The 26,403-nt window shown below is 42.9% G+C and overlaps 1 protein-coding gene across 1 annotated transcript in view; it reads right to left on the bottom strand.

Annotated features, from left to right (window-relative positions):
- LOC126101173 (uncharacterized) overlaps positions 1-26,403 on the bottom strand; it is a 378,608-nt gene that overhangs the window by 308,036 nt on the left and 44,169 nt on the right. The window contains exon 2 of the mRNA XM_049911872.1: positions 1,250-1,372. Within this exon, the coding sequence (XP_049767829.1) occupies positions 1,250-1,366 (117 nt within the window). The 5' untranslated portion in view covers positions 1,367-1,372. The remainder of the gene's footprint in view (positions 1-1,249; positions 1,373-26,403) is intronic.

Consider the following 26,403-nt stretch of genomic DNA (forward strand, 5'->3'; position numbering starts at 1 on the left):
AAAACACGGACACTAAACTTATTACAGTGAACAGAGACGTCAATGAACGAACGGACAGATCATAACTTTGCGAAAATAAAGAAAGTAAAATTTTCACTTGAGGGAAGACTTGAACCAAGGACCTCTCATTCCGCAGTAGCTCACGCTAACCACGGGACCACGGCGCTCCTGAGCTCATGTTATATTTCATGTTAGGTATCTTGTGCATGGACTACTCAGTTTGTATATTTTGCTTATATTTTTCATAGTTCCACAAAACTTGTTTTCTCGTTTGATCTGTGTTCAGTTTTTCAAGGCCTATCCACTGCGCCAACTTATAACTAAATCTGAGGAGGGTGCGATGGGGAGGTTCCCTTGTCAGAGCCATTTGAAGGAACAAGCTCCGCTAATCGAACACAACACAGGTAACCAACTTACGAAGGATATTTGTGCTTCTACGAAAGCAGCAGAGACGCAGGGGTGTTAGGATTGCATCGATTTATACATTAACTTGTCCAACTGAAAACACTTGTACGTTCAATGTGAACTCAGAAACAGAAGAGGGTAATAGCGAGTGTGTTTAATTAATAACGATGATAAATAATATTTCTTTTAAAATGCATTAGCATTACAATTGCAAACGCTTAACAAATCTTTAAAATTTCATTTTTTCTTCTACTAACTGCGATGTATTACAACAGCCTTATTTACATTCGTATTCCTTGTTACAAGTATGTATGATCATACATCTGAAGATAATCTTTATCATGCGCATTGGTAAATCCATGTTATTTATCGTAAGTATCTGATCGGTATGAGATGCGCACGACTGTGGGTTGTCATCACTGGAAGACAAACAAGAAAGTTCCCTCTCACACGTCCCCTCCCCCACAGCGGTCAATCTATTAACAACATAGTATATAAATAGCGTTGAGTGGTTTAGGCGCCGCCATATTTGATGTTGACTATATACCAGCATGCAATCTATTTTCCCTCTGCACTCCACACGCCATGGATGCAATACGATCAGACAATTTTTCGTGCGTCTATTAAAGTCGAACTACATTATAAACTGACTATCGATAGTTAAACCGGGTTTCCGATCTTATAGACATATCGATTAATCGATATTTTCTCGATGTTTAAGTAACACTATCCTGCACATCCCCCAAAACACACACACACACACACACACACACACACACACACACACACACACACACACACACACACACAGAGAGAGAGAGAGAGAGAGAGAGAGAGCGCTTACCTTGTGCGAGCGGCGACCGTCGATGGCGACGATGAAGCCAACGCCACACGCATCTTTTTCGTTAACAGGGTCGTACAGGCCATCTTTGGGCGGCAGCGACCAGGGATCCAGGGACATCAGGACCTGCGACACACAATGAATCCTCAAATTACCATTTAGATCGGTTTCAACTGGCCGCAGGCAGCGACCGAAAGATAACTGAATTATAACAGTTATTAACCAGTTAGGAGAGAGAGGAAAGCGACGAACCAAGGAAGTCATTTTTTTAGTAAATACATAGTGACGTAGTGTATCTACTCTCCATGAGTGAATACTGAAACATTTTCACCGCCGACATCTCTCAAGAATACTGAGGTGAGCTAGAAACTACTGTAAAGTGCCGTGATATGAATGCAAAATGTTCAAAATTTATGTATACGAATTAATGTACCGCGCAAGTTTTGCGTGGCTTTAACGTTGCGTGGCTTTAACGAATTCCATTACAAGTTCGTAAATTGCTGCTATGCACGAAAGTGGACGTAACCGGAATGCAAAATAAAATTTAAAAAAAACATCAGGAAAAATACGATAGTATTCTGTTAAAACATTAAGAGATAAATGTATGGACTGCCACAGTTATAAAATGTACAGGAATAATAGTATGACATGAAACGAGCCTGTGAAATCGGCTGTATAGAGGGCTTCTTTAAGATTTTGGGTATCTGGAATAATCCAGAAAGGGAGCCACACCTTTTGACATGTTTTTGGAGACTTTTGTGACCTCCATCACGTGGATCTGAAGAAAGAAAATAGTAGCTTTGCCATCAGGTGCAGAGGACCTCGCGATGCTGACAGACCGCTGATATCCTCTGCCGAGCGGACGGGCATTGCTCCTCCTTCAGTCGTCAACTTTTCACACCTTGCGACAGCAACTTTTCATTTGAAGATCCCTCAGTGAGCCTCACGAGGTTGAGTGCAACCCGTTTCAGACCAACAAAGGAAAAAATCCCGGAAAAACCAGATATTGAACCGATGACCTCGGCACTGGTGTCAGACATACACGCTAAACGCTCAGCTTTGGAGGAAAACGTTCAGAAAATTTAGAGACGTGTTACTAGGGTCTTCGCCTTATTCGATACTTAAATTTTTCGGTGATACAAAGGAAACTATCGAAAGTTTTTGGAACCAGAGGTGGCTTCTTTTTTTCCTCCGAAAGTTAACGGCGAGCGCTGAGAAGTGGCATTCAACAAAGTCAACACGAAAGAGAGATACGACACTATCAAATTCTTTAACTGCATCACAATGCGCTTTACCCATAAAACTCTATACTGCCACTACTGCGTGAACAACACAGGAATTTATAAACAAGTGTCCATGCCATAGACTGGCAATTTATGTAAGGAGTGTCATCAGTTTTATGTTCCATGGATCATTAGCACGACAAATCGTAATGACGTGGAACGAGCCATTTTACATTCACATCGCAAATTAATTTGTAAATATGGTTATATAGACTTAGTAATTTCTATCCACCACCTTTTTACACTTTAGAATAACAGAAATTCTCCTACTGAATAGAAGGAATTGTCGAGGAGAAACTTCTTCAGCTAGTAAGAAAACTGCTCTACTACTCAGGATAGTGCAACGTAAAAAGTGTCCAATCACAGACGGCCTTGCTCGTGGAAAGTAAGAAGACATTTTATCTAATCAAAGGCCACAAAACATAATTATTAAACTTTTCCCACAACTGACTGTAACTGGATAATGATACGCTCTGTTGCGATTTCCTGTGTTATCTTCAAGTTTATCAGCGTGGCAATGAGTAGAGAATGGGATAAAATAATGTAGCGATACCACTTAACGTCAGTTTACCCACTTAACAGTTGACATGTAGTGCTTGCTTGAGCATATGATACACGGACTTATTAACACAATAAAGCTTTTTTTGTCATGTGAAGTACACGGCTTATGCGACGCGATTGCAGAGGTAGTGCTTTCGCCTATTTGCTGAGAGAACGCTTTCAGACCGGTAAACCTCTTTACGAGCAGACGAATTTTTGTGGCTTCTAAACGGAAGAGCTGGTAGCTGCGGTTGGCAATGATACAAAGTAGATTACCGGGTCGCTGCCAGTCACCCCGAAGGCTGCGAGTTCGATGTGTTTCATGTGGTTTGGAATGTGGTATCGTTGAATGCATCTGACTCATTTGCTTGCGTCTGGAAGTAGTAAGTGGTCGAAATGCAACAGTAAAAGAGCAATGTCGATAAGCAGATGTTTGAGAGCGTAAACTGTGTGATGTAGGTATCAATACGAAATATTTCGACAGCAGTTCTAGAAGTCCAAGCGTAAACCGAGGGTTAAATTTTAACTGGTAACAAGGGATGAGGAAAAGGGGGGGGGGGGGCGCTAATATGGGTTACAGGTTTGGATAAAATATTTCAAGCATGTGCGCACCTATTTCGGTTTACCGCTCTGTAGTTTTTAAGAAAGTTGAAGTTTTTCTACGAAGGCGTGCTGGAAAGTAATGCTCACGAATTTTTTTATTCTCTTCTTAATATCGGTTGAGATATGCCGTGCAAATTACGCGGTCGACTTTCCCACTTTGGTGACGCAAATTTTAACACACTGCCGCTAGAGGTCTCTGAATTGCAGCGTGCAGTGTGCAACGTAACTATGTCGGCGCGTGAGAAATAGCGTGCTGTTATCCCGTGGAAAACTGGAAGCACGAATTCGAAGAATTCATCAACACGGGACAATGCCAGCCCACACATGAGCGATGCAACATCTGAAAGAACACTACGCCTTGAGTTTACTGTCATCTGTCATCCTCCTTACTGCCCCAAATTGACTCCATCCGATTTCCATATTTCCACAACTTAACGAACACCTTCAAGGACTTCACTTACGTAGTGATGAAGGGATGCAAGCAAAGGTGAGGTGGCTGCTCAGTCAACAGTCAAACAATCTACAGTGACGGTATCAACAAACTGGTCTCTCGTTTGGAGAAATGTGTTCGTCTGCATGGTAACTATGTTGGGAAGTTTTAAGCACGCCCTCGTATATATTCCAATTTCTGTTGTCTGTAACAGTTGCCCCTGTTCAAGCCTGATGGAAGTTTTTCAGCGATGTATTTACAAATATGCAACACCCAGCTGGTCTTGTTAGTTGTTTGCACAAATCCCTCCTCTCGCTGATTTTGCAGAGAACCTCATTTCTTATCAGTCTATTTAATTTTCAGTATCAACCTGTAACACTACATCTCAAACGCCTCATTTCTCTTCTTGAGTTTTTCTTATAGTCCATAACTCACGTTCATAAAATGATAAATTCCACATTACCTTCTCAGCCATTACTTTCTACCGTTAAGGCCTATGTCCGATACGAGTGAACTACTCATGTTCAGAAAAAATACAGAACACCTTGAATGACTAGAGATAGGACGTTCATATTCACGAGACATGTACATTAGCATGTTCTGCAGAAATGATAAGCATTTAAACCATTGCGGCCCACGGCTTCAAGGTAAACATCGATATCACGGAGCAATACCACCTACCGGTAGTGCTTGCTTGCGGCTCTTGTTGTTGCTATAAACCAAAGGTAATGGATCGGTGTGATTTCAGCAGACGTGCAGGATGCCTCGCGAACCGTACCGTCAAATCAGTGAGCCTGAAAGAGGGCGCAGTATTGGCATGAAAAAATATGGTGCATCCATCTGGAAAACTGTTGCGTGTGGGACGAGTTGTTTCGGCAGCGCAACAATTGTGTGCACAATGGTACACGGAAGGCCGTAGAACACGACGAGATGGGCCAGGTCGCACCACCCCCCAGAAGATAGACACCTCATCCAAATGGCGTTGGAGGACAAATCTGCGTCTTCCTCGGTTCTGGCGCAACAGTAGAACACATCGCACAGTATCAGGGATGACAGTTCGTCACCGTTTGTTAAGGCATGTGTTACGTGCGCGTCGTCCACTACCTTTGACAAACGTGCAGAAACTTGCTAGACGGCAATGGTTGTATAGAACGACGTAATTCGGGACAGCAATGGCATCAGATAGTGTTTTTGGACGAATCCCGGTTCCGTTTGTTTCAAAATAATGGTCGCATTTTGGTTCGCGGGAGACGGGGGAAGCGGCATCTCAGTGACTGCATTCGCACAAGACGTATGGCGCCAACATACGGTACTATTAGGTACAGCCACAAATCACACTTGGTGCGTGTCCAGGGCATTGTGACCAGTGTGATCTATGCGGATGACATCCTGCGACCTGCAGTAATACCCTTTCTGCTCACACCCTAGACGCCATTTTCCAGCAAGACAGTGTACGAACACATGCTGCTGCACGAACACGTGCCTTCTTGGTGTCACGGGATGTCAGCCTTTGCCCTGGCCCGCCAGATCACCAGATCTGTCATCAATCGATAATGTGTGGGCTATGGTGAAACGACGGGTGCTGCGTTGTGACCCAATGCCAAGCACCACAGATGAATTTTGTAACTAGGTGAATGCAACACGGATGGCTATACCACAGGACACCATTCGTGCCTTATATGCGTCGATGTCAACACGCTTGGAACAAGTTATCAGGGCCCGTAGCAGAACCTGTGGCTACTAGGCAACAGAGCACATGATGAATAGAGATGACTGAAATGTTAATTATTTCTGCAGAACATACTAATGTACACGTCCTGCGAATATGAATGTCCTATCTGTAGTCGTGCTGCTTTTTTTCCTGAACACGAGTGTACTCAGCGCGGTAAATGCTGTCTTAGTTGTGCTGGTCTCGTTTCTACGTTGTCTTCGATTCGTTCGTCTTCAGTTACTTTGTTTGCAAAATTTCGTCACTTCGCAAAACAATACAGGAACTGTAACACTTACTGGTAGCGCTTTTACGGAACGAAAATGTATGAGCTACATCCATGAAGCACTCTTGTATCTGCTGACACGAGGCAGAGCAAGAGTATGGTCGACGCAAACGCTGCCTTGAATAAGACAGTGCTATTGGGAGTGCCCTGCCAGCCTCCTACCAACTACCAGCTGACCGCCAACACAAATTCCATTACTTTAATAACATCGCACCCAGAGCCTCAACATCATTTCTGAAGGTAAATATCATTTGTACACTTTAGATTGTAATTAGAACAAGTTGAATTTTATCTTTAACATTTATTTTGCAATATTGGGCAGTCTCACAACCCAGGCACACACTCCGAATTGCGTTGGACGTCATCGCCTCATTCTCTCTACAACCCAGACCTGGCGCCCTCGTACTTCCATCTGTTTGGGTCATTTGAGGATTCTCTATGTGGGATACACTTTGAAGATGATGAGGCCTATTCCATGCGTGAAGACACGGCAACGAGCACAGGGCAAGAGCTTTTACCAACAGGGAACACATGCTCTTATATAATCCTCTCGGAAGGCCACAGAGCGAGATGCAGATGTGGAAGAATAGTGCGTGTAAGAGAACTGTTGACTGATATTGTCACCAAATTCAAACTCTTACGAATAAATACATGAGAAACAAAACTGGGACATTTCTCCCTTGACGAAGTTTAAATGATGTATTAAAATTCTTCTAGATCTTCATTCTACGTAATAAGTTGAGCCCTTGGTGTGTAGTAAGAAATGCCTCGCACCTACCTCGCTTTATAAACGCTTCAGTGCAAACGAGCTCTGGCGGAGCGCAGCTAACAGCTTCTCGCGGGACGCACGCTTCACGTTTGGTTCGGCCGGGACTAATACGGGCTTCCTCACGCCTCTGGAACGGGAAACCCCTGCGTCGCGTGTCAGAGATAACGGGCGGGCGACGTCGCCGAGATCAGATCAGTTCCTCTCGAGGTATTCTGCTGCGGGGAAAGTCCACCTCGGCGGACCACTACGTAGCAGTTTCGAGTAGGTAGTATCGCAGCTGAGATTGCGCTTACAAGTCGCTGACAAGTAGTCTTATCAACAGTGGCAACAAATCACTTATTTTCAAGTCTTGCTGTACTAATCCTCATACGGGACGGTGTAATCACCTAAGAGCTATGAGGGCGATGTGGGAAGTGTCGACCTGCTACCGGAACTCTGTTTTCCTTGTCAAAAGTGCACTTATTTTTATGAAGTCCCATCAGACCAACACACTGTCAATTTGTCGGTGAGCAGATTCCAGCCATGGCGTATGGTGCTGGAAGCAGATCAATGTAACTGCCTAACCTCAATTTCCGGCATAACGTTTACCAGTCACAAATTTATTTTATACGGTGGAAGTCAGACGGTACCAAATGTTGTAAATAAAGTAGATGTTCCAACAATTCCATTCCTTCAGTTTGTCTGTTGCCAAAGTGATACTGTGAGTAAATACACTGTTATGATGAAAGACAGTTTAATTTCAAGCCAAGTTTCTCGGGCATTTTTTTCTTTTATCTTCACTCCGCTGGTTCACAACACCTGCACAGTTTTCGCCGATAACTAATTTTTCTCTTTTTTCTTTCGTAAATTTGTCAGTGTCACCAGCTTTCACCCATCGTTTCGATTGCTCTGAGTCTCTCACGAACTGATGGACTCACATCTCTTTCACAATAACAAATCCTCAGAAACGTAAGTTGGATTATTTTTAAGCCGGGCCTAATATGGCTGGCAAACGTATTTTCAAATTTGTTTGTGGCGAACGTTCTACATGAGGTATCTTTCTTACACAATGGTTTCTAATTATTAGCTTTTCGTGCAAAACGTACCGAACTCTTTTTTTCTCATATGCCCAAACATTTTATTCAGCCCGTTTCTTCCACAGATCATGTTACTGAAATCATCTTCGAAGCTTTGTACAGCTCACGTAAACATGTTTCGTTTAAGTGTGGCTAAATTCTAGGCATTTACAAATCACTTAATACCACATCTAAAAGATGTCAGAAAAACCGATTTAGTTTATATTTACTTTCTTAGCAGTCATGGATTTTAAGATATTAGATATACAATGAAAGATTTCTGTGGCGTCATTTTGGCACAAGTTAAAAATACAGGAGCAGACCATCTACAAACCTTTACCAAATTTGGATGAATCTCTGTTGGCAATAAACCAAAATAAAGAATTTATGATGCCCATGTATTACAATTTATCTCTCCGAACGAAACACCCAGAACGTGACTATTTGAAATATCGTGGTTAAAAAAAACAAAAAAACGCATTTGAGTTACTTTATTATGCTGCGCCAAGCCGGAAAGCTTCCACCTAGCCCGATAGTTAAAGGCTAGTATTCTTACGTCGCTTCTCTACCAAAGTCATTAAATGTCATCACACGAAACGCAGGAGCAATGACAAGAACGGACAGTCGCTTTCCTAAAATGCCTGTTCAGGGTAAAAAAAAAGAGGGGGGAGACGGTAATGTAGATTTCCCTGACTAGTGTAGACCATTTTAGCCTGACAGACTGAAAATGACAAAGGTCGGCAACATTTTGTATCGCGCATCCTGCACGCTCTGATTAACACTGACATGTAGAACACGGGATACTCAGCACTGTACCATATGTTACGGTTTTTTCCCGTTATAGTCGCGTACGGAGCGCGGGAAACATGACTGGTTGAACGCCAGGTGCGAGCGGGAATTAGTGAAACTCGTTTTCCATGTCCCTACGGGAGTCTTGCGTAGAGAGCCGAAGAACATTCCTAAATTCTTAACTTAATAATGGTTCTTGAAAATTTGTAAGCAGACGTCGGCTGGATAAATCACATCTATCTTCATGGCTTGCCAATTCAGGTTTTTCAACATTTCCGTGACAGTCAAGCATGACTCAACTCTAACCATTCGTGCTCTTCAACAGCTGTAAACAAGCGGTAAGAGCTAGAGAGGACTAAATTTCCAGAATGAGATTTTCACTCTGCAGGTTCGCAGGAGAGCTTCTGTAAAGTTTGGAAGGTAGGAGACGAGATACTGGCAGAAGTAAAGCTGTGAGTACCGAGCGTGAGTCTTGCTTCGGTAGCTCGGATGGTAGAGCACTTGCCCGCGAAAGGCAAAGGTCCCGAGTTCGAGTCTCGGTCGGGCACACAGTTTTAATCTGCCAGGAAGTTTCAGGACTAAATTGATTTACCTTCCGGCGAAAACTTTACTCAACGCCGGATGACTTCTACACCGACCGTCCAAAAAATTTCTGAGACTGCCTTTATTCGTGGCGTGAAAGTTAACTACGCTGGCAGCTTGAACTGACAACAGATGTCTATTTGACCAGTCAGCTATGAGCGGGCAGTGTTAAAGAGCAGACGAGCGGCCGTAGTGTGTCAACGTCGTCAAGTCAAGTCAAAAATCACAATGGAGCAACGTCTCTATAAATCAAGTGTTCGAGACATTCCTCAGAATGCTTAGAATAAGAGAAATGTGTGTGCAAAGTTTGTCCTGCACGCCTCGACTCCCCAATAAAAACACCGACGCGCAGAGGAGGAAAAAAAAACACTGATACTGAGACTTGGCATTATCAGTACGATGCTACCACACGAAAACAATGTACAGAATGGGCCTCTGACGGTTTGCCAAGACCGAAGAACGTGTAAATGCGACGCACGAGTTGAACAACATCCCAAGGAGGACTTTTCTGACAGTTTGCAGAATAGTTGTATGAACGTTCTGTACTTTGTACTCAAGTATGAGGATACTACATGTAGAGCACCTGAAGCATTAAAACCACAATCGTAACTATCCTCCCGTGCTTTAATGCAATATCTACGCCTTTTTTGAACTGACGTGATGAGTAGCTTCTGATCGCCTTTTCTTTCTTCCTTCATATGATTTTCGACAGTTATCCAACAGTCAAAAATGTTAAGATGTGTGTGAATTCCTTATGGGACCAAACAGCCGAGGTCATCGGTCCCTAGGCTTACACACTACTTAAACTAACTTATGCTAAGAACAACATACACAACCATGCCCGGGGAAGGATCGAACCTCCAGCGGGAGGGGCCGCGTAATCCGTGACATGGCGCCTCTAACATTGCGGCCACTCCACGCAGCTGTAACAGTCGATTGTGCAAAAATGCACAGTGAAAAGTCAGCATCTGCTAACTCCATTCTAACGACGTCAGTTTTATGGAAACATTCATTTGCGACTATTTTTTACCTCAATCACCAACTAGACACTGTACACATTCATTCTTTCTTACTGCGGTAATAAATATTTGTTAGTCCTGTTCTGGATTAAAATATGCTTATCTTTGTTATGGTAATTTGCATGGTGACCTGATCTGTAACTCACTAGCTTCATCTTGTCGGAATGTAAAACGTCAAGGTTTCATTCAGTATGGTAAATGAAAATGCGTACCTTCACACAAACCGAAATTCAACATATTTTTGCTGGATTCATTCTCTTACGAACTTAGGTAACTAGTACTACTAGTGCAACCTCTGTTTTTTTTATCGCGCATTCTACTTCGAAAAGTATCGCTTCCTCTCAGTTATCTACAACAGTAAATCATAGATAACACGAATACTCGCAAAAGTCTAGAACCAGTGCCGGACGCGCAAGGTTTTTCTTCCTTTTCGATGGCTGCAACCCTCAAGAGTTCCACACCCTTTGAAGCCTCTAACCGTCGTCATCGTCATTATTACTATTATTTTTTTTTATTATAAGAACAGTAAACACAGGACACGAGATCACTGTGCTGGATTTCGTATTTTGTCACTAGTCAAGGCACTTCCCAAGAGTCCAGAAATGCTTGATACATCCCAGTAAAGTGGCTGTTTATAGCTTGCAACTGGTTATCTCACCAATGTCAAGAACCACTGGGATCACTTTCACATGAGTGGTTGTTATGATTCGCATTACGTTATTTAGAATATCGTTTCACGTAAGCAAAAAGCCTAGCAATATCTAAAATCATATAGTCTATCAGTGTTCGACATATGCATTTACATGGCTACTCTGCATCATGCTGAGCCGTCCGGGGTGGTCGAGCAGTTCTAAGTGCTAATGCCTGCAATCGCGCGACCGCTACGGTCGCAGGTTCGAATCCTGCCTCGGACATGGATGTGTGGTTTAAGTAGTTCCACGTTCTGGGGACTGATGACCTCAGATGTTAAGTTCCATAGTGCTCAGAGCCATTTGAATTTTGCATCACGCTAAAGTGTTTGGGACAGAATTCACAAAACCATTTTCATGTCATTTCCCTAACGAAAATCACGCGAGAAAACTGCACACCTAAATGTTTCCGCCATTTCTCCTATAAGATGGTCAACAAAATATCTTAGCAGTCGGAGGAGAATGTCAGTGATTCAAATTTTGTGAAAGATTTCATTGCAGTGAAAAACGCCTTTATCTGCCATCCCATCTCACTTATTTTCATGATTCTCTCCCCAATTTCGCCATCGTACAAACAAGTTGCCCTTCTTTGAACTTTTTCGAAGTCCGTCAGTCCTATCTCGTAGGATACCATACCGCGAAGCAGTACTCCTAAGGAGGAACATGCGTAAGGTACGTTCTACCTTTAGTAGATCTGTTACATCTTCTAAGTTGTTCTGTCAATAAAACTTCTCCCAGCAACATTTTCTACTTGATAGTTCCAATTTCAGTTGTTCGTAACAGTGATACCTAGTATTTAGTTGAATCGCTAACTTTTAAATTTGTGTGATTTATCGTATAGCCGAAATTAAACTTCTTTTTAGTTATTATGTTGAAGACTTCACACTTATGGTTTATGCTCAGCCGCCACTTTCTGCACCACACAGACTTCTATTTGGTGTGAAAGGTTGCAACTGACCCTGAACAACAAAAAGTTGTAAGTCTTCCAGATAAGTAATAAAAATCTTGTGTGTGTCCGTTACACGATAAATGTATATAGCTATGGGGTTATTTCATGTTATACAGGATAATTACCTAAACAGTTATGTTTTCCCCAATAACGATTCATCTTTTAACATTTAGGCGAAGACGGCCACCACCATCATCTACATCAACGCCAACGACCTTCATTACGAAAAATGAAATATGCTGTTTTAATTTGCATTGTTTTATTCTCTGTGGTAGAGTGAACGCATTTCGTCTCCACCAACAACCGTACAATGTGTGGCGGAAAGTGCTTCGTGTAAGGCTACAAGGCAGCCTCGATATACCCAAATGACGGCAGCAACATCAGCCGCCAAGAAGCTGCACAGTAAGGCGAATTTCAGAATTTCACATTAGGTGGTAAGTGAGAGTCTGGTAAAACATTCTCTCTCTCTCTCTCTCCCCCCACTCCCTTTATGGTAAGATTCCCATATGATATTGAATAGGGGATGCCTGCGAAATTTCCGCACTTTTATAGTTTTAAATAATGACAGTATTTGGAACAAGTGGAGTCGTTGGGATAAATGTATTTGTGGCAATGAAGAGAAAACGTATGTAAAAATTAATCGGACGACGTGAGATAATGAACTTTAATTTATGATACGTCCTTGTATTTACATTTCAGTGCACATAATTTTGAATAAAATATACCTCGATGTAAACGATATATGACGTAAGAATATAATCTTCGTATACTATTTCTTTTTAGTTTTAGTTGATTCAGTTACCCTGAAAAAAGCAAGGTAAATTGTCTGTGAGCGCGACCGCTACGGTCGCAGGTTCGAATCCTGCCTCGGGCATCCATGTGTGTGATGTCCTTAGGTTAGTTAGGTTTAAGTAGTTCTAAGTTCTAGGGAACTGATGACCACAGCAGTTAAGTCCCATAGTGCTCAGAGCAATTTGAACCATTTGTCTGTGAGCAAAGACAGGATTTGGTAAATACAAGGGTGGTTTAAGAAGTTCTCGGAACGGAATACAAAAAAAAGTACTTATATCACTGAAACACTATTTTTCAATGTAGTCTCCTTGTAGGTTGATGCACTTGGTGCCACGATGTTCCAGTGCCTTGATCCCATCTCGAAAATGAGGATCCTCCAGGCCTGCGAACTCTGGCTATCAATTCTTCGTTTGAAGTGAATCTTCGTCCACCAAGAAAAATTTTCAGTTTTGGGAAGAGATGGGAGTCTCACGGACCCCAATAGGTGAATAAGGCGAGTGTGGCAACAATTCGTACCTCAGTTCGTGTAATTTTGCCATGGCGACGGCACATAATATTGATCCAGCGTCGAGAGTCGCGGCACCCACTTGCACATAATTTTTACATTTCTAATTCTTCAGTTAATATGTGATATACCCTTTCAGAACATCTGGCAAGCGTGAGCAATTTCGCGCACTTTCAATCGGCAATCCTATATGACCATTTTGTGCATTTTTGTAATCATTTCTGGAGTAGTGACACATCTTGGCCGACCATTGCGTGGATCAAAGCTAACCCGACAAAATTTAAAATCATTTGTCCACTTGGCAACAGTTGAATATGAGAAGGAGAACCACTTGGCAACAGTTGAATATGAAGGAAGAGTGTCCCCAGTTTATTCTGGAAATCGGCATGAAAGTCCTTTGCTTTAATATCTTTCTGTACGAAGTGCCTAATCACTGCTAGAATCTCTATTTTTTCCATCTTCGCAAATCACTAAGCGGGAATAACACAGCCACGTCACCGCCACAGCTCTCTTCCAATATCACAGACGTGGCACGTGTTTACAGGCAACAGTGCAATGAATATCACGTGAACAAGTTGCACTAGCTCTGACCTCTCGTGGTGATTCCGAGAACTTTTCAAACCACCCTCATATAATCCTGCAACTTGAAGGGTTTGTCCCTGCGAAATGTAGAGGTTAGAACGTAGTATACCACTAAGGACACAACAACCTCTAACTGTATTTCGAGATTTTAATTCTGCTTCGTACTTAATGCTGCAGCAGCAATACGTAAGTGCGCTAATGAAGCCTCAATTGCAAATGTATATTTTTGTCAAACAATGTGTCCAATAAAGTGTTTTGCATTCGGAACGTTTATTCCGCCTTGTACGACGGACAGAGATTAGGCTTTAACTCGACAAATATTTCCAATTACAGGAACCACGTTAGGCCGTAGTAGCAACATGTAAATCACGATAAGAACTAGTGTGTTTGTTGTTTCGGGAAGTATATTTGTTTACAAAAATCAATTGTACGACGGGCAGAAATAATGCACTACCGCAGCGGTCACGGTTATTATCTACACTAATGCTGTACACAAATTACCCAGTTAATAAGTGCTTTAAAAATATATAAAATGGTATTTGTAATAAGACAATACGTAAAGGGAGCTCGTTATTTATGATTAATAAGTTGCCGGCCGCAGTGGCCGAGCAGTTCTAGGCGCTTCAGTCTGGAACCACGCGACCACTACGGTTGCAGGTTGGAATCCTGCCTCGGGCATGGGTGTGTGTGATGTCCTTAGCTTAGTTAGGATTAAGTAGTTCTAAGTTCTAGGCGACTGATGACCTCAGAAGTTAAGTCCCATAGTGCTCAGAGCCATTTGAACCATTTGATTAATAAGTTAGTTTCGCAAAATATAGGCAAGAACCCGGGTATCTATGATGCCCTTTCGCCTATGGTAGTTAAAAGTCTCTTCTGTTAAAATTTTCCACAACAAGAAAGGTAGCGCTAAATCCGTATGCACTGTCAGAAGGTGGTTAACAAAACTTTTCTATCGATATCTGTTTCGTCCTTGTACGATTACTATTTGCTGAGAAGGAACGTAATATGATAAGAATAAGAACATAATATGATTTCCAACCTTCGTCAATGTTAAAACGGTTAAGTAATTCCTTTCAATCCATCTTCTTCTGGCCTCTGTATTCAAGTTACAGAGAATCCTACTTGAAGTTTCAGCATTCAGTAATATACTATGAAAGCAATTTGTCGTTCCTCCACTGAAGACAATCTTCGGCACTGTGTGATTTCTGCTGGAACCGTAGGCGCACCAGCCAGCACAACCATTGTGCAGGCGCACAGTTCTTTCTCCTTCGTGAGCGTCGACTGCTCTTCTACTGGCACAGACTCGTTCTGGGAACACCAAAGGAACCGCCCAGCATGTTTCTAACAGAGAAACCGCGCGTACTGTTGGCAGTACGCCTATTTCGCAGATTCGTAATTTCATGAACACTGAACAGAATCACATATAGAGGGAAGGGAATAAATCACACCATTTGAAAACGTAAGGGACTGCTACAGCCTTCACCTTTCTGAATTTATTAAACCTCACTGGGGTGTATAGTGGAATTCTATAGGATCCTTCAGCAATGCATAATCCGTTATTTGTCCGATTCAAGTGTGAATAAGTGTGAACTGTACTTCATGCTGGAACATAATACACCTGCAACCTCCGAATGGCTGGCTGAGCAGATGTTTAAAGATAAAATACGTTTAGTACTGTGGTACACACAGTATAAGAAAGTGTAGACCCAAAAAAGAACGCAATCGTTATCGCAAGATTAAAAATAATACACTGTTCGCGATTCAAAGCGCCACAAATAGCATTTTTATGTTTCACAATCAGCGTAGAACATCCAGAAGTTTAAGAAAGATTTGTCCCGTATGGTGAACAGTCATTTTTTAAATACTCACAACTGAAGATCGTTACCATGAGTCTCGACAAGTAATAGATTTAGTCTTACTTTCGCAGACTGTACACGAGATATTTAGGAAATAATAATTATCGCAAACACGTAAAAGTATTTTACAGCAATGACAGGACGATAGTTTTCTCTGGATAAACGTTATCTGTATTAAAATTGCATCAAGATCAACCAGTAATGTCAATGTGTACGTCCTAAACTATCTGCGTACTTACTTTACTTCTCAAACGGTAGAAAGTGGGAAACACATCTCATCGATGGATTCTTGGCTACCTTTCTTTTGTCTTTATAAAACGTCTCAATGTTTCACAAAGCATGTATTTATGCACATGAAAAGGAAACGAAACAGGGATAGGGATATATGAGAGAGAGAGAGAGAGAGAGAGAGAGAGAGAGAGAGAGAGAGAGAGAGTCAGAATTTGAACAGTCCTCAAGAATGTTTAACGGGTACCTTTAAAATCAGTGCGGTATCTTATCTTACACACACAGATTCAGCAAAAACCCAACGGAATGCAATTTACTGTGCCAAAAGCCATTATTCTCACACTTGATTCCAGAACGGATTACGGACGATAACGAGGGCCATTAGTTTCAAGAGGTTTTACATTGCCCGCTGACGATCAAAGATACATACAAACCTGGACGCTATCACGGAGGTTCGTTGGAGAAGCTAAGGAGCGTATCATCTAGTTTGGGATCGTTAGAAAGTTTCACAGAGTAAAGCAACCGCTACACATACTGTAACATACGCTTTGTGATCGCCTCGGACATGTTCCGGCTGTAAGGGACGAGGCCTTTTGCATTACCGTCCCTAATGGGTGGTAGTCGAAGCCGATTGGGCAGATCTTAAGAACGATTCCCTAGCACAACTGGTGTCTTCAACACACTTTGCAGAGTAATTTCTAGAAGACCTGCTAGAAAGCACCAGCAACAGAAGCTCTACAAGTCGGAGCAGGAAACGGCCCATGCTGGCTCACATTCTGTTCCAGATACTGACTGACTAGAATGCCTCGTGGTTTTATACTTTCGTGGAGCGATCTGGAGCTCACGAAATCGAGTACGAGGCCAACAGCCCTTGTTGGACTGAGGTGGCAATTCGTCGTCCTTCTGGGGCAGAGTTTGTGTTTTTAAGTGCGTATCATTTCGGAAGGATGGAGTTGCTGATCAACAAAGTTACGGAGAGCCTACGGAGCGTTCAAAGGTGCTTTTCCATATTCGAGATTTGAATTTTGTTTAGGTACTTTCCTGTTTCTTTCTGCAAGTGTTGCGGATTATTGAGTGTTGACTTGGCCAGCAAGAGAAGGCGTCCTAGTATATGGTGGACACATTAGCTGCTGCAGATGTTGCGAGATTTAAGTGGTGGACTTTGCTACGGTTAATTTATAAAAATTAATTGCAAATTTGATCACGGTGTTTTTGAATGCTTTGTTCTGTACTGACTTTGAACTATATTCCTGTTTTTTGTTGTTACGTTGAACATCGGCGGGGGTTGCTAGTAGCCATATCGAGACCTTGCACTGAACTGTTAGCAGTGGAAAATTCCAATCCAGTCGCCAGATGTCGGAATCTTTCAAGACAGTAACAGTTGACTTTGGAGTTGTGAAGTTTAATTCTACCTCGCGGGTGAAAGAGAGGATGGCGGACTTAAGAGTAATTTTATACCGCAGCAGAACAGAGTTAATCCGAATCCGCTAACAAACGTTTCCAGTTAAATAGCGCGCAGCACATCGCCAAGAGTACGTGCAATCAGGCCACACCAGCTAGTGCGACTTCGTGCGAAGCCAAAGGGAGCTACCAAAGACACATGAGAAGAACGTTTAAAAACATAGTGCCATTAAAATATATCTAAGTATACGAAGAGCTGAAAAAAATTAAATGCAATCAAATCAACCACTGTAAGAAAATAAAAATAAAGAGAGACAACGATGTATTAGATTTTCAGTAACAAAAAGGCTACAATATTTCAAAATAAAATGCAATGTTCTCATTAGAACCGTGACAAGATTACATTCCGATAACGACTTCATCTCATGACTGCGCGCTGTACTGTTACTTAATATCGTTGAAATGTTATCTTTTAATGGAAATTTCCAAATCACTTACTGGCATCACCCGTGTATCAGTTTCAAACGTCGTCCGATACCCTGACCATATCACTGAAATGTCCATCGAGATTTCCTAGATGTGGTGTTCACAAATATTGTGTAGCACGGAATACCCCATTACCAGTTCTGTGACAGAAGCCCACTGCGTTACACTCTGGAACCAAATATAGATCATTTAAATTTTCCACCAGCTTTGAAAATTGTTACTTTGTTGATCAGTGACATTCAGTTTTCTTTCTTATTGGAAGACGTCCAATCGAGCTGTTCTATCGCTGATAAAGATCTGTAGTTCATAACATTTAAAGCGATATTTAGTCTCTATGGATATTAAACGACTTATTTTGTTGTAGTTTTCAAGAGATTTCCCCGCCTGGCTGCCATTAATTTTAACATATGTTTGTGAAACTTCGAAATTTAAAAATATTGTAATTCACAATTTTGCTATGGAACATAAGCATAACCTGCAATCGGAAATGAATCTCTGCAGGCCCCCAAATCTTCTGAACTCTGTCGGGTCACCACAGACAAGTCTCGTTATGAAACAAGAAAATGTCGATACGATTTCAGAATATTTACATACTTGGAAAGTCTGTCTAGTTCGGTTTTTCCGTATGTATGTATGTATGAATCTAACCTCCCCCCTCCCTCCCATCTGCCCCCCCCCCCCCATCCTAGGGAACAGGAACAAAGATCAAGTTACATCATTGGCGTAACTGGTACTTCTAGGTAGCAAAGAACTGCTCAACCGATAGCTTATCAAAAACTTGTCTTATCGTTTGTAGACGGCAGTTATCACAAGGCATTGCATCGAGTTCTCGTTTCGCCAGTCAGGCTTATTGCGCATCAAAAGCAAAACTAAATATTTATTACTGCTGCCACAGGTGAACATGATTTTATCAGAATAAATCAATCACTCTGAAGTAGAGTGTGCATTGTTATGAAACGCCTACCAGATTAAAACTACAACGTAGATCTCTCGTTTCTCGAGCAATGCTTTAACGATTGAATTATTCAGGCAAGACTCACGACCTGTCACCACAATTTTATGCATTTGAGTCTCCGTAAAGCTCTCACTTTTAACCTGGCAAGAATTGCTTTCTTTTTAAACAGATTCGCAATATGCTCGCCGGCCACTGCGGCCGAGCGGTTCTAGGCGCTTCAGTCCGGAACCGCGCTGCTGCTACAGTCGCAGGTTCGAATCCTGCCTCGGACATGGATGTGTGTGATGTCCTTAGATGAGTTAGGTTTAAGTAGCTATAAGTCTAGGGGACTAATGACCTCAGATGTTAAGTCTCATAGTGCTTAGAGCCATTTGAACCGCAATATGATTGTGTGCAGCGAAGGCCTCATAACGGAATGAACTTCACAGATAAGATGCGATTACAAAGAAAACGAAAAAAAAAATTATGAAAGCGCTCTTACATGGTCTGTGTATGTTCTTCCTATGCTATTTACTTTGCTGGACAGTCACTACATAAATGGTGGTGGTCTGTATTTTAAGCATACTGTTGCCCACCTGAAAGTGAATTAGACTTGTTACTATATTCTTCTAACTGTGAATGTTACCGCTGCGACTATCCTACTCGTGATGCCCCTTCAGGATACTTTTCTTGTGATTGCTCTACGGATTTTTTTTTCCCATTAACGCCCTTAGGAAAATTGAGTGCAGTGTTTTGGGAAGCCGGTATGGTGTGAAAGTTCCCCACTGATGCCCCTAATAAGTGTAGATAATACAAGTTTTCTGCAGCGATAATCCCACTTAATTTGATATATAATCTATCTAGACAATTTCAGGGGTGCCCGACCGGCTAGCCGCGCGGTCTAACGCGCTGCATCCCCAGCGAGATGGCGTGCCGGTCCCCGGCACGAATCCGCCCGACGGATCAGTGTCGAGGTCCGGTGTGCCGGCCAGCCTGTGGGTGGTTTTTAAGGCCGTTTTCCATTTGCCTCAGCGAATGCGGGCTGCTTCCCCGTATTCCGCCTTAGTTACATTATGTCGGCGATTGCAGTGCAAACACTGTCTCCACGTACGCGTACACCATACTTACTCTACCACGCAAACATACGGGGTTCAACTCGTCTGGTATGAGACGTTCCCGTAGCGGACCACTGGGTGCCGAACCGCACAATAACCCTGGGTTCTGTGTGGGGCGGAGTTGGTGCGGATGGACTGCTGTGGCCTATTGTGAGATTGTGAACCGCTGAGGGCTACGGCGGGACGAAGCCTCTCCGTCGTTTCTAGGTCCCCGGTTCAATACATAATACACAATAACAGGGGAACATTTTCTTAGCATTTTATATACACATTGCGGTCGTCTTTAGGCTTTCAAAACCAACAGATTCAAGACAGTTGGCTGTGGAGTCGGAAGTAGTTTACACTGTAGTGAAATTGAAGTAGACAGTTCCTGTGAGTTAGTGTGGGTAGAGGTTACACTTGACATCCGGAATAAATAACTGGTTCCTTTTAACGACCCCTCCCCCCCTACTCAGATGATACAGTTGCTGAACAATTCAAAAACACTTGGGTCTCATTTCAAACAGTTAATTCACTCATACAATTACACTTGGTCGGGACTTCAATTTATCTCTCCCCCCCTCCCCCAAGAAAGCAAACGAGAGTAAAATTAAAGAGTCAGCGACGAAATTCCGAAGAAAAAGTTCGTAAAATACACTTCGATATGTACTCAGTTTTGGAAAGAAAAAGCTTACAGCGTTGCAATTATACCTAACACAGGAAGGGAAAGTGCAACACAAGGTGTGCAGTGTAAACGAATGCCACGTATAGTTAAAAATTATATACACTGAAGCGCCAAAGAAACTGGTATAGGCATTCGTATTCAAATTTACAGATATGTAAACATGCATAATATGGCGCTGTCGTCGGCAACGCCTAATTGTTACGGCTACTAAAATGACAGGTTATCGAAGATTTAAGTGAGTTTGAACGTGGTGTTATAGCCAGCGCACGAGCGATAGGACACAGCACCTCCGAGGCAGCGATGGCGCTGGGATTTTCCCGCACAACCATTTCAGGAGTGTAGTGTGAATAGCAGGAATCCGGTAAAACATCGAATCTCCGACAACGCTGCGTCCGGAAAAATATCTTGCAAGAACGGGACCAACGACGACTGAAGAGAATCGTTTAACGTAACAGAAGTGCAACCCTTCCGAAATTGCTGCTGACTTCAATGTTAGGTCATCAACAAGTGTCAGCGCGCGAACCATTCAACGAAACATCGATATGGGTTTTCGGAGCCCACTAGTGTACCCTTGATGACTCCACGACACAATGCTTTACGCCTCGCGTGGGCCCGTCGACACCGACATTGGACTGTTGATGACTGGAAACATGTTGCCCGGTCGGACAGTCTCGTTTCAAATTGTATGGAGTGTATGGAGGACGTGTACTGACATGGAGACAACCTCATGAATCCATGGACCCTGCATGTCACCAGGGGACTTTTCAAGCTGGTGGAGACACTGTAATGGTGTGGGGCGTGTGCAGTTGCAGTGATATGGGACCCCTGATACGTCTAGATATGACTGACAGGTGACACGTTCGTAAGCATCCTGTCTGATCAACTGCATCCATTCATGTCCATTGTGGATTCCAACTGACTTGGGCAATCCCAGCAGAACAATGCGACATCCCATACGTCCAGGATTGCTACAGAGTGATTCCAGGAACACACTGAGTTTAAATGCTTCCGCTGGCTACCGAACTCCCCAGGCATGAACATTATTGAGCATATCTGGGATGCCTTGTTACGTGCTGTTCAGAAGGTATCTCCATCCCCTCGTATTCTTCCGGATTTATGGACAGCCCTGCAAGATTCATGGTGTCGTCTCCCTCTATCACTACTTCAGAAATTATTCAAGTTCATGCTACGTCGTGTTGCGGCACTTGTGTGCGCTCGCGTGGCCCTACACGATATTAGGCAGATGTACCTTTTTTTTATACTCAGTGTATTACCCTTAGAGACACCTGCAGTACTAATGAGACGTTTGCGTTTCTCCAACCCCTCGCCCTGCTCTTCATGTTTCAAAATGCCAGCAACCACCAGTTAGATAGTTCATCAACGTATACTATAAAGACGTCTTTTAGTATCGAAGTAACATGTGTTCCTCGATCCCTGAGAAAACTGCTTTAGTGAGAGATAGAGGCGCCTGAAAGTTATTTGCTGTCCTATGCAACTACACTGGGAAGAGAAGCCTAGTTTGAGTGTCTATCTTGATAGGGTCTCGGACGCCTGTGGAGAACAGAGAAAAATTCTAATCCGACCTAACTCATTTGCTTACGGATGTCACAAAACTGTTTGCGACACACACCTGAAGCAATCCGTAGAAGACGAAATCAGCGTAGAGCTGCTGTTAGGCTGTATGGCCTCCGCCATCATTATTGCACTGCTCCGAAAGAAGACTGGGCTCCAGAGTCTCGTCGACGACTTCATCATCAGTCAATTCTGCTTCAGAATTTGCCAGTTACAGCAGATGATGCAGCCAGTTAAAGCAGCTGATGCAGCCTGACTACGACAGAAAGTTGAGTTCATCGGAGTACCCATTTTCTCTTTTGATGAACTGCTACATTAGTAGCAAAGTTTCGGCGTTCGCACCTTGGTTGAACCAAAGACTTTTTATGGCACTTACAAATACTAACTTCCCAACAACAGATTTACATATGGTCCAGGAAACCTTCACTCCCCGAACAAAATTAACTTTAGATATTACTCTTGCTTCATTGTGTGTGGGTGAAGTGACAACCAGCGACAGTCAAAGAACAAAGCGTAATTAAGGACCACAGCACCCATCAACCTGCAGTACGTTTCTATTGTTTGTCCACGAGTGACCAACAGTACTCTGCATGAACTGCAACTCGTCAGAATAGACCACTCTCCCCACTTTTATACATTTCACTTTTCAATGTCCGCCTTACAGACGAAGATTGTCGTACTTTCGCATGCACACTGACAATTTACGGAGGCCGAGTTAAGTCTTGCACACTGCAGCACTGGCATCTTCCGTTGTTACTGTTAGTTTTCCCCTGAGCTATCATCATGCATATCAAGCAAAGTACAGCGGGTTTCGAATTCATACCGAATACCGACAATCGTTCAATGTGTTAGTGGTACCTTTTTCTTCGTTACTGTAATACCACCCTTTTGTACAGTCGTAACATTTCCCAAAGCAAATCCTAATCACAGCCATTCTTGTTGCAGCGTGTTCTGCTCGCAGCAGCCTTGGAACAGTTGCTATCTTCGAATATAGTGCCAAGTGAGACAGTGTTTTACGTACTGCATGAAACCTGAAATCGCCCAATGCAGGTTGTGTGGATTTCATCACAGTGAATGCAGCTTAAATAGCACGTCCAGTATGATCATAACGAGCAAACCACATTAGAATTCAGAGTGGATTAAGAGTTTCTCTCTCTCTGTGATTTTTCTGCCTAGGTCAAAAAGTCAATCATAAACATCCGACAGACAAGGTACGCTGAGAGAAACACTTGGACACCCACATTCGTAATCAATTCAAACGTGAGTATAGAGCGTGACAACAGAACAGTCGTAAGTGGTCAATTTACAACTTGATCAAAATAACAGATTGATCTGGAAGGGGACTACGTTGTTGGGTCGCTTTGGGACGTAAGCGCAATACAGATATTGCAACAGTTACGCTTTTCCGTTCAGGGTACAATCACACGCTCCTTGTTGAAGCGTAAACCTGGGTTTGCTAGCGAAACAGTTGTATTACTTTTTTGTGCACTTTCGCAACTAGCTGTAGATATTCTGCTGCGTAAAATAAAAGCGCCACATGGAAAAGCAATGCGAACTATGAACACGAATCACAAGAGTTACGTTAACGAAAAAAATGGTTCAAATGGCTCTGAGCACTATGGGACTTAACATCTATGGTCATCAGTCCCCTAGAACTTAGAACTACTTAAACCTAAGGACAGCACACAACACCCAGTCATCACGAGGCAGAGAAAATCCCTGACCCCGCCGGGAATCGAACCCGGGAACCCGGGCGTGGGAAGCGAGAACGCTACCGCACGAGCACGAGCTGCGGACCGTTATCGAAAGGAAGCGTCGTTTGCAACTAACACACTTAAAGCATAGCGATAAAACAACGGCAAACCAATATGAAGGGGTGAGAAAGCTTATTCTCTGTTTGGTTGTTACAGTAACTATCCTATGTTTAACAGTGTGGCGACGAATCTGCGCGAAATTCGTCTCACTCGTTAGTCCATTCTTGATGATCTAGAAATTAGAAAAACCTGCTCTGCCTACAGTTCTCTTATGTTTGATAAGCAGACATGTGTGACATGCGATATTACTGAGCCGGCCGCAGTGGTCTAGCGGTTCAGGCGCTCTGTCCGGAAAGGTGCGACTACTACGGTCGCAGGTTCGAATCCTGCCTCGGGCATGGATGTGTGTGATGTCCTTAGGTTAGTTATGTTTAAGTAGTTGTAAGTTCTAGGGGACTGATGACCACAGATGTTAAGTCCCTTAGTGCTCAGAGCCATTGAACCATTTTTTGCGATATTACTGAAAGGTAATTACATCTAGCACATTTCGCTTTTCTCTCCATTTCGTTAATGTTGCTACTCTGCAATTTATTACTTCTGTGATAGGATTAACACTGACATTACATCAATGTGGCTCTATCTTGATCCGTATCTCAGAACCACAAACATGACTCGTGGCCCATGAACCTCACAACAATCAGGATCGTGTTTGCTGTTACAGTAACGGCGCAGCTGTCGTTGCCGTTTCTGTGAAACTAACTGAGCAGAACACTTTAGACACGCATTTCTTGTTATTTTCTCGTGTGTACAATAAGGACTTAGGAAACGGACAAAATTCGGCATTCGTGAGTAAGCAGCACCTAAATGATATAAAAATGCAATATAAAATTTTATGTGGGTGTGTGAAAAATCTACATTCCAGTTCTAACAGTAAGTGATCAATAAATAGTAGATATATCAAGTCTGTGGGTCGCGCCAGAAACTTGACTGCACTTTGGAGGGAGCGGGGTCGGATTATGTCGCGAAACCTCGAATAAAGGTAACTGTACGCAATCAGTCTCGCAGTACGAAACAGTGGTTTGTCAGTAACCCTTTCCTATTTTAACGCTAACCTATTAACAGAAGTTCGATGCAATGCTCACAAGGGAACCTCCACATCTCACCCCCTCAGATTTAATGGTAGCGCGTAAAAAACTGAACACATATCAAGCATGAAAACGGCAAGAAGGTGTACTGAACTGTGAAAAAAAAGAAGCAAAATAGAGTGAACGGTCCAAGCTTATCAAGTGCAGCGTTGAGCGGAGTCGTGGCGTCGTGGGTAAGTGGGAGGAGTTGTACTACGAAGAGTGCGATCCGGGTTCTGTTCAAATGTGTGTGAAATCTTATGGGACTTAACTGCTCAGGTCATCAGTCCCTAAGCTTACACACTACTTAACCTAAATTATCCTAAGGACAAACACACACACCCATGCCCGAGGGAGGACTCGAACCTCCGCCGGGACCAGCCGCACAGTCCGTGACTGCAGCGCCTCAGATCGCTTGGCGAATCCCGCGCGGTCGATCCGGGTTCTACGCCCCAACTTTATGAACTGTCCGTCCGGTCATTGAAATGTTTGTTCTCTTTCTGTAGTCTTAGCAGTTGTGTTATACATTGGTTATATAATATGGGTCATGCGGTAAGACTATGTGATGAACAGTGAGAGCATGCGAGATATCACATAGACGTTTCACAGAAATTAAAAACAACAAATAAAACGGTGTGAGTTATGTTACAACAAAGGAATTCAAGAGTCAAGAGTTCCAAAACGGAACGCAACTTCAAAAACGTAAAAACGTATGTGACTGTGAAACTTCTGCGTTTATTTGTTGCAGCCTAAGTGACAAGCTATTATGTTTTCGTCATTTCCTTGGGAGTGATCACATTCATCGGACATCTAAATCGGGCAAGGAGGCATATCTCACCAGGCCTACAAATTAGGTCCTATCACACGTACTGTCATAAATGACGTGTATGACACACCAGACGTGTTTTCCGGTGGAGGATTCGGTTGACTTGTCGCCTTGTCATCGAAGGTTTGCGGTTCCCGTTCGAAAGCCACTTCCTTTCGGCTACTAATAGAGCAACTGTACAGAATCAACTTCCATTGTAGGTCCCTTCCTTGCACCTCGCTGTTGCAAACGGGCGTTACACCACGACACAGACACAAATTTGAATACACCGACAGCGGAAAAAAGGGGGGCACGAGGAAGCTTTGTATCTGAACACAGTTCGCCGCTTTTTAGTGCAACACCATGACCACTTAACTAAGACTCGCTTCTGTTCTTCCTTCAATGTTGCACTTAAGCGTGGACCGTTCACTGTTTTACATTGCTTTTTTTTCACAGTTCAATATACCTTCTTGTTGTTTTCATGCTTGCTCTGTGTTCACTTTTTGACGGGGCTGTCCACTGGGTCCTCTTACCACTAAATCTCAGGGGGTGCGATGGGGTAATTTCCCTTGTCAGAATACCCCTCAGTGTTCTTGGCGGGTATCTCAATGGCGAACGTTTTTCCCGTAAAAGTGTT

The sequence above is a fragment of the Schistocerca cancellata genome, chromosome 9 (assembly GCF_023864275.1).
Source record: "Schistocerca cancellata isolate TAMUIC-IGC-003103 chromosome 9, iqSchCanc2.1, whole genome shotgun sequence".
NCBI classification, from domain to species: domain Eukaryota; kingdom Metazoa; phylum Arthropoda; class Insecta; order Orthoptera; family Acrididae; genus Schistocerca; species Schistocerca cancellata.